This window comes from Mytilus edulis, unplaced genomic scaffold (genome assembly GCF_963676685.1).
Source record: "Mytilus edulis unplaced genomic scaffold, xbMytEdul2.2 SCAFFOLD_2133, whole genome shotgun sequence".
In the NCBI taxonomy this organism is placed as follows: Eukaryota; Metazoa; Mollusca; class Bivalvia; order Mytilida; family Mytilidae; genus Mytilus; species Mytilus edulis.
In genome coordinates this window covers 1-9,423 of record NW_027267629.1, presented here as the reverse complement: position 1 = coordinate 9,423, position 9,423 = coordinate 1, and the positions used below count along the sequence as shown (strand labels likewise).

The 9,423-nt window shown below is 30.2% G+C and overlaps 1 protein-coding gene across 2 annotated transcripts; it reads right to left on the bottom strand.

Moving 5' to 3' along the window:
- Nucleotides 1-1,329: 1,329 nt before the first annotated feature.
- LOC139505692 (uncharacterized) lies at nt 1,330-3,898 on the bottom strand. 2 transcript variants are annotated; one of them, XM_071295182.1, is made up of 4 exons: nt 3,575-3,898; nt 3,303-3,392; nt 3,035-3,107; nt 1,330-2,729 (listed from the first exon to the last, which is right to left on the bottom strand). In XM_071295182.1, the coding sequence occupies exons 1-4, from the start codon at nt 3,896-3,898 to the stop codon at nt 2,557-2,559; spliced, it is 660 nt and encodes a 219-aa protein (XP_071151283.1). In that variant the 3' UTR covers nt 1,330-2,556. The 2 variants fall into 2 exon arrangements, with proteins under 2 accessions (XP_071151283.1, XP_071151284.1); XM_071295183.1 differs by having other exon boundaries at nt 1,330-2,515.
- Between the last annotated feature and the right edge of the window lie 5,525 nt (nt 3,899-9,423).

The following is a 9,423-nucleotide window of genomic DNA, read 5'->3' as shown; positions in this document are numbered from 1 at the left end:
TTTTATCGCTTTATGATAGAATTGAGTGTACCGCGTTAATAAAGGAATAAAGCTTCCGTTTCATTAAATTATGAATAATAGTTTCCAACACTTATTTACTCCTAAAGGCTCGCCAACCTTCCATTATCCATGTTACACCATTTTATTAATTCATATGTAATTTCAGTGTAGATCTGTCCCGATCGCGATTTTTCATGTCAGATTGATCTCCAATATTGCGGCAGTATTTGGATAATACACCTTCTGTTTACATTAAATCTTAGTTCATCAGTTTAAATATAAAGTGTTTATCACCTTTCAAATTTGAAAAGTGATCATTACTCAATAAATTTTGATTGTTTTTATTTAAGATCAATTATATATTATAGATTTGTTCGAACCGGATTTTGATGGTTATTTTTTACATCTCATTACTATTTTTTCTCTCTATATATAATTTTTCCTTCATTAAAACAAAACCTATTTTCTTTTCTTTTCTTTGGATCATATTTTCAATGGTAAATCGAGTTGGATTTTGACGATTATTTTTACATCTCATTACTATCTCCTTTTTTTTTCTCTCTCTCTCTCGCTCTAATTTTTTTCATCGTTAAAACACCTTTTTTCTTTTCTTTGGATCATAGTTTCAATGGTGAATCCTATCTCCTTTTTCTCTCTCTCTATTTTTTCCTTCGTTAGAACATAAGCGACTTTTTTCTTTTCTTTGGATCATCTTTTCTTTGGATCATATTTTCAATGGTGGATCATATCTCCTTTTTCTCTCTCTCTCTATTTTTCCCCCTACATGCTACTTTTTTCTTTTCTTTTCTTTGGATCGTAGTTAATTGTTTTGCTCATGACTTTTTTGCAGCTAGCTAATTTTTCCCATGTGTAAATATTTCATTTGATAAGATTTGAGATTGAAGCTTGTGGATTACCATCTTTTATAATTAATAGTTGATAAAAATGTTTTAAGCAAAGTTTTTGTTTTGCAAATTTCTAGATATGCTCTTTTCTTTTCTTTGGATCATTGTAAATGGTGAATCTTGTTTTGTTCATGACTTTTTTTTCAGCTAGCTTCTTTTTTCCTGTGTAAATATTTCATTTTCTTGACAAGATTTGAGATTGAAGCTTGTGGTTTGACCTCTTTGAAGAGTTGTCTCATCAGCAATTAAACCATATTTCTTTTATAATTAATAAATTTAAAGTAGATAAAAATTAATTAAGCAAAGTTTTTGTTTGCAAATTTCTAGATGATATACAAATGGTGTCAACTGGTAATCATCCACATTGATTGGGGTAGCAATGCAGTGGGAAAAGTTTAAGAAAAGTCTAATTTATTAACACATATCAAATACAAATACTTTATTCCATGAAACAACATAGTAAGTTTCAAAACAAATCAAGTTTTCTGCACTATTTATATAACAATTGTAAATAATATAAACAAGAGAACTATCAAATGAAATTTGGTTATAAAAAACTTACATCATTTGTAATGCACCATTTTTTTCACATAAAACATGTTATAGAAAGCACCATGACAGCGGTTACAAATCAAGAATTTTTATATATTTATCTCTAGGTTTAACTTAATCATATAGCACTATAAAAAGTAATAAAAACAAAAGAAAAAAAGTTTAAGCAAACACAATATGATAAAATATGCGATAATATGTTGTAATTAAATTTGGATGCTGTAAATTCTCATATGAAAAAATTCCAAAGATGAAAATGATGATAAAGTAAACATAAAAACAAAAAGTTCTCCAAACATTATATACATATATATATTATTTACATATATACAATAATACCAATCATATTTGTTTTTTAATTTAATTTATTTCTATTACAAAACTAAACATATGTAAATGGAAAACTAAAAAGAATAATTTAATGAAAGGAATAGATTAATAATGAACTTTAATACCAGAGAAAGTAGATTATTTAATGAAAAGAATAGATTTATAATGAAATTTATGGTTTGAATGAGCATGAAACATATAAACTAAGGTGAATTTATAAAAACAAACTACATGTATACTACTATTTACAATATAATAAAATGAGAGTAGAGAAATGCGAGTATAATCAAAATCTTTTCTTTAATTAAAATAAAGTGTAACTAATCCAAATAAATCAAATGAAAGAAAATTGAAAAGTTTTGGTGATATAATTTTTCATAATATAAGTAGATTTGTAGAATACATCCTCATCAGTGATTATTAAAATTTAGATAACAGTGTATAAATAAGTTTATAAAATTTAGAAAAAAGATTATAAAATTTAGAAAAAAAAAAATAAAAAAAATATAAAATTTAGAAAAAAAATTTAAAAAATTTCATAAAATTTAAAAGTTTAGAAAATTAATCATAGGTTAGTCTCTGTGGCCGAATAGATATCCTGTTTGATCTTCTCAATATTCTTGGTGGTTGTTGTTGTGCTGGGGCTACTCGTCTGTTATTTTCACGTGGTGGAAAAAAATAATTTATAATTTCTTGAAGCCTTTCATAAATTGCGATGAGGATATATTCTACAAATTAAAAAGTAGTAAATACAGAGATAGATATTAACTTAAACAGTTTTTTTTGGTGTATTAACAAAATCTGCAATTTCTATTTCGGATAGTGAATCTGCATCGACATTGAAGGAGAATTGGTGTTGGCGGAAATTGGTTTTTGCAGTTCTCTTCTTTTTGCAGATGCAAAATAACATCAGCGACAAGAGCATAACACATGCTAGAGATGCTGTAAAGATAAATTTGAATATGTCACTTACTTTAAAAATTATAAAATATATTGATATATATAAATAGATTAGACCATTGGTTTTTCTGTTTGAATTGTCTTTATAGCTTACTGTTTGGTGTGAGCTTTTGCTCTGTGTTGAAGGTCATACTTTGATCTATAATACATTGGCACTCATACCGCATCTTTTTCTTATTTATAAATAAGTGTTTTTATTAGAACATGTATATATTTTTATTTTATTTATTTATTTTATTTTTATATTGTTTGTCAATCAAATAAATAAATTAAATTTAGATACTTACCAAAAATCATTATAAGAATGATCTTAATATTATCTAGACCCTTGTCTTCCTCCTGTGCATGTGGTGTTGACTTCTGAAATAAAGAAATAAAATCATGTATTTCATGAAAATGTTGATATTAAAAAATCTTATCCTTCACATTTTAATTTGTTTTTAAGCACTATACTATAGAGAATACAAATTGACTCGTTCATGTACATGTATTTCCTAATAAAAATAGAAAACAAAACGGACGTTTTAATTAAAAAAATATCAGATAAATGCTTACCAGTTGTTTATCAGTGGTGCCGATTGACAATGTGGATCCTGGTGTTACTCTTGTTGCTGCTGTTGTTGTTGTAGAAGCTATGACTCCATTCTGTAAAAAAAAAATATACATAATGTAAGAAATGTTTTACACAATAAAATTAATAAATAATATATAAGATCTGCTCATAGTTTAGGTTGTTTCTAGTCACTTTACATATAGAGACAATACTACGTGATTACTTTAAAGCTCTTATTATTCTGTTATTCTTTTCTAATTTCCTATATACTTACATCACAATGTATACCATTAACAATTGTTATTGTTTCTGGTGCTGCTAAAACATTGCTGCATTTAGAATTTCCTTGTTTGATCTCAATTGAATGCAGGTCTCTATTATTTGCAAGGTCCAATTGTCCGGCAACAAAAAATCTTTCGAATACGACTTTCTTTACATCTAGTCGGATTCTGGTGTTGTAGAGCCCTGCTCCAGTCCATCTGCAATGGAGAGTATCCCCCTCCACTGTGCATACATCTCTCAATTCATGCGAGCATGAAACAGCTGACATTGTGAAACAAATGATGATGAATATAAACATGGTGTTGATGGGTGACATTTTGCAAATATTTTGAGGAATTAAATACCCGGATGAGAAATAAAAACAATAGTCTAATTAGGGAATAAATTAGGGGTAATTAATTCCGTGATATATGGTTGGGATAAGAGTGGTAGATGGATAAGGTTTAATTAATGTTTGAGTATGGATTGTTTTAATAAATAATAATAATAGTTTTTACAATATACGCTAGGGTTAGGGTTAATTAATATATTTTCAATTCTTATTCATTTTTTGTTACAAATGAAACTTAAAAGTTTTATAAAATTTCTTCTCTCAACGCGAAGTCATTTAATCTTCTATTTTTTCAGTTTTACTTTTAACTTCTTTATCCAAAATATTAACAATTTAAATTGTCTATATGTTAAATGCGATGGAAAATAAATCAAAACATTCTTTTATAAGTGAAAAAACAAAATTTTCATTTAATATTATACAACAGTTATATTATGTAATTTTCTTGACGTCTGCAAAATGCAACGTGTGAAAAAATCAAAACAGTCTTTTATATTTCTACAAATTTTAAAATCCAATATTTTGATATTATTCAACAAATATATTATACAATTTTGCTAGCGGAACAAATTTTTGTCAACGTGGCAAAAATATTTGCTGCTGCCACACAATATATACTACTAATAATGTGGTGAATATTTTTCTCTTTCAATGTTAAAAAAATTGCATGACAAAATGTATATAGTGAAATTCATCCGCCAATATCTCTTGAGTTGCAGAGATGATAAGACCTTTCCGATCTCGGAATAGTTTTCCATCTTCCCGTCTCCACTGGCAAACGATGATTTCCGCATCTAAATTTACATAAAGTATATGAAAAATTAAAAGGCAAAATCGATAAATACTTTTCAAATTTAAATTCAGTCTTGAAAATTCTATAACATAAACTTTTTGAGGATTGATGTAAATCTGCACACCACTCTTGTCTAAATTGGTCTTTAAGCTTTTGCTCAATACTTAATTTTATCCATTTTAATCTTGGCAATGCCATACATTTGACATGCCACATTCATCAAATATTTTCTTAATACATCGCATCCATTTATTTCCTGTACCATAATTGTTATAATTAATATATATATAATAATTTATAAAGTATACAGGATAATTTATCTTCATTCGTATTATCATGGAAGTAATATTTAGAAGGAATAACAACGACTTCACTTCAAAGGTTTCATCTGCGTTACCGCCCATCTTTCAATAACTTGTTAATTGGTTCAATATCTAGCATGGAAGTTTAGTCTCCGCATGTGATCGATCAAATCACTGACACTTATCGGTCATTTTCGTGTTCACGGAGAACTACGAACAGACAAGTTTTTGTCGAATATACTTGCGAAGTAACCCGAATAGTGAATCGTTACATTCCGTTGATGTACGCTGCCGAAAAAAGTCATTCGTTCAATTTTTATTTTAGTCCAATTTTTCCATATTTTTTGTTAGTTTGATCCTAATAGTTAAAACCGACAGCTTTCACATACGAAATTGGAGAACAAAGTTGTGTCATTTCAATTTTAATATTAACAGACAATTAAAAAAACCATTTCCGTATAAAGTTAAGAAGATGATTGTACAAAAATACGTTTGGACCCCCTTTATTATCAATTAAAATATTCACAATTCTTAACGGTTCTATCCTTCAATTTAAGTTCTTAATACATAAACTAATTTGTGTAAAAAATAATTTACCGTAAGACAAATAGATTCAAGCCCATTTCGTCGGCTTGTTATATGTTTTGCTGTATAGCTTAATTATTATATCAATACAAGCATTCCACAATAAACACTTTACCGAAATATTATCCCCGTTCTAGTTGTCCAGTTTCAATAATGCAATCAATGACATTTATGACATATACATAAATTTAGAATACTTGAAAGTAAATATTATTTTATTCAATCTCGATAAACTTTGCACATTTCAACAGTAAAAAAATCTATGCCTACATTTGCCTACATTATTTTGTTAAACATCATGTGAAACCTGATCGATTCATCGGTATTTACCTGTTTAACTCGGGATCCGCTTTTAACCGGAAAATACTTTTAGAACAGTTTAAAACAAACGGTAAAAAGCAAAAATAAGCTAAATTAAATACAATTTTCCATGTTAAACTGCTGTAGTTTGAACAATTTTCATCCGTTTTTCAAGATTTTTACGTCATACGACTTCTTTTGGAAGGTAGATGTTTTATATGATACAGCGCCACCTTCTTATTAATTAACCGCGGATGTCACACAGGTACTTTATAATTAACGGACTCGATAAAACCACGTGACTGATAAGAAATTCAAGATGCCAGTTTACAACCGCGGTAACGCAGATAGTAACCAAAGGGGTCTTACCGCTGAGACTATAATTGGATAAAATCGTATGACTTTAGTACAGAGCTCAGCATGCTATAAATACATGCTAATTAGTCGTTGTTATTCCTTCTAAATATTACTTCCATGGTATTATCAAGGAGGTTACATTATCTATTATAACCTCCTTGGTATTATCATGGAAGTAATATTGAAAGGAATAACATCGTCGTCACTTCAAAGGTTTCATCTGCGTTACCGCCCATCTTTCGATAACTCGTTAATTGGTTCAATATCTGACATGGAAGTTGATTCTCTGCATGTGATCGATCAAATCACTGACACTTATCGGTCATTTTCGTGTTCACGGAGAATTACGAACAGACAAGTTTTTGTCGTATATACGTGCGAAGTAACCCGAATAGTCCATTCGTTACATTCCGTTGATGTACCCTGCCGAATAGAGTCATTCGTTCAATTTTTATTTTAGTCCATTTTTTTCCTATTTTTGGTTAGTTTGATCTTAATAGTTTAAACCGACAGCTATCACATACGAAATTGGAGAACAAGGCTGGGTCATTTTCAATTTTAATATTTACAGACAGTTAAAAAAACATTTCCGTAAGTTAAGAAGATGATTGTTAAAAAAAATACGTTTGGACCCCCTTTATTAAATACGAAAAATCTAAGTCTTTCGTGTATTAGTCAATTAAAATATTCACAATTCTTAACGGTTCTATCCTTCAATTTAAGTTCTTGATACATAAACAAATGTGTGTAAAAGTGAATTTGCCGTAAGACAGAGCCCATTTCGTCGGTTTGTTATAATTTTGCTGTAGCTTGTTATATTAATGTGCATTCCACAATAAACATTTGTAAAAAAATTATATATAATTACGAAAATTTTATCCACTTTTTAGTTGTCCAGTTTCAATAATGTAATGACATTTATGACATATACATAAATTTAATACTTGAAAGTAGCTACCCTTTTTTCAATCTCGATAAACTTTGCACATTTCAACAGTAAAAAAAATTATGTCTAGATTTGCCTACATTATTTTGTTCAACATCATGTGAAACCTGATTGATTCATCGGTATTTAACTGTTTAACTCGGGATCCGCTTTTAACCGGAAAATACTTTTAAAACAGTTTAAAACAAACGATAAAAAGCAAAAATATGCTAAATTATATACAATTTTCCATGCTAAACTGCTGTAGTTTGAACAATTCTCGGCCGTTTTTCAAGTTTTTTACATCATACGACTTACAAACAAATGGAAGTGTTTAACGACCTTGACTGGCTATACAGCCCTCGCACGGTCGGCTCGGTGCCCGAAGGCGATTGATGAGCGTTTGAATAATTTCTGCCGTGGGTCAGGAACAGGTAGTAAGGACGCCGAATGGAGGCCGCCATCTTGGTTTTGGTGAGTTGATTTTGGTTTGTTTACTATTTTGGATTTTACTTCTTCACAACGGCTGCTTTCAGGGCCAGTTTGGTCAGCTTGACAGCCCGCTAACCTCGATAAGTGAGTACTGGTAGATGAATGGTGGACGTAGTTCTAAAGATGACAGGAAGCGTTATCAGGACCAAAGCCGTGAGGCAGTGAAATGAAGGTCGTATTCTCAGATCTACAGCGACATCACAACATGTAACTGACCAATCAATGATTAGCATTTGTGTTATGTAAACAATGTTGAGAGGTGATGCGGATAAGAATCCTCTAGATTTTCCATAGACTTTAATGCAAATTAATTTAATTGATATATATCGTTACCAGTTGAAAATAGTAATTTTACTCTTTTAATATTGTTAAAGACACTATATAATATCTCCCTTTTGATTTTTAACGTACTATAAACTCTGGTTAAAAAATAATCCGCAATATAAATAATCAGTGATCACCTTCAAATAGATGAAAAATCTAGAGGAATCCTGTTGGCATCACCCCCTGAAAAATGTAAATGCCAGGATGTCCGGATCTGAGAATCACCCAACAGCCTAGGATACAGCTCTCGGACGTTAATCGGCATAACACTCCCCATGATACAATGGTTTTGGAGTGCATGTTAACGCGGGTACGCCAACTACTACGTCTATCTGTACGGCATGGATTGGTTTCTGTCATCTTAAGTAGTATGTCGTTGTTCATCTAACTGTAAACCCTCATCGAAGATAGCGGGTAAAGGAGAGCTGGCCTAGCACGTCCGTTCAGCTGTAATGACTGAGACGTGACTGGAATGAATGTGTATACGACTTATTTCTGAAGGTACAGGTTTTATATGATACAGCGCCACCTTCTTGTTAATAAACCTCGGATTTCACACAGGTACTTTATAATTACCGGACTCGATAAAATCACGTGACTGATAATAAATTCCAGATGTCATATTTTACAACCGCGGTATCACAGATAGTAACCAAAGGGGTCTTACCGCTGAGACTATAATTGGATAAAATCATATGACTTTAGTACAGGGCTCTGCAGGCCGTTAATAAATGATAATTAGTCGATGTTATTCCTTTTAAATATTACTTCCATGGTATTATCAAGAAGGCGACACCAAAAGTTGATCATTCGAAGTTTAGCATATAAAGAAATAGGGTATCTTGATCCCAAGTTCTCTATAAATCATAAAATTTGGAGTCGAGCTTTTAAGTTTTAAAATGTGCCTACAGAATTTCAAATGCCCTCGCTCAAGTATATCAAAATTTTCGTATCCCCAAATTTCAGCCCCGTATAGAAGAATGGGTACAACAGCTTTATCAAACATATCTAGTTGTCATTCAATCGATAAGTGGTTCAATCTGCTCTTCTTGGTAACACTATACATAGCTTTAGTTGCTTGGTATCGTAAATATTTCCTAGTTTCGAAAAAAGATGCATTTCTAGAGAAAATAACACCAAGGTATTTATAATGTTCAACTATGATCTCTATATATTTCTTCATTTTCAAAACAAAACAAAATTTCAAATTATTGGATATTCTTCCTCTTGTAAAAAACATCACTTTGGTTTTGCTAACATTGATCCTTAATTTCCAATTATTACAATACTGTGAAAAATTATTTAAAAGTAACTATAAATCTGAACTTGATTCAGCAAGTAAAATAGTATCATCGGCATAACACTTTCAATAACTGATGTTACAGATTGTACACCACTTATGTTAACATTTTCTAAATACTGCTGTAAATCG

What these genes read in the sequence shown, in the direction of transcription:
- LOC139505692 (XM_071295182.1), bottom strand. Translation starts at nt 3,898, where the DNA reads ATGTCACCCATCAACACCATGTTTATATTCATCATCATTTGTTTCACA. An exon ending in TTAATGGTATACATTGTGAT is followed by an intron (nt 3,393 to 3,574) that starts GTAAGTATATAG and finishes TTTTTTTTACAG; the next exon opens with AATGGAGTCATAGCTTCTAC. An exon ending in GCACCACTGATAAACAACTG is followed by an intron (nt 3,108 to 3,302) that starts GTAAGCATTTAT and finishes TCTTTATTTCAG; the next exon opens with AAGTCAACACCACATGCACA.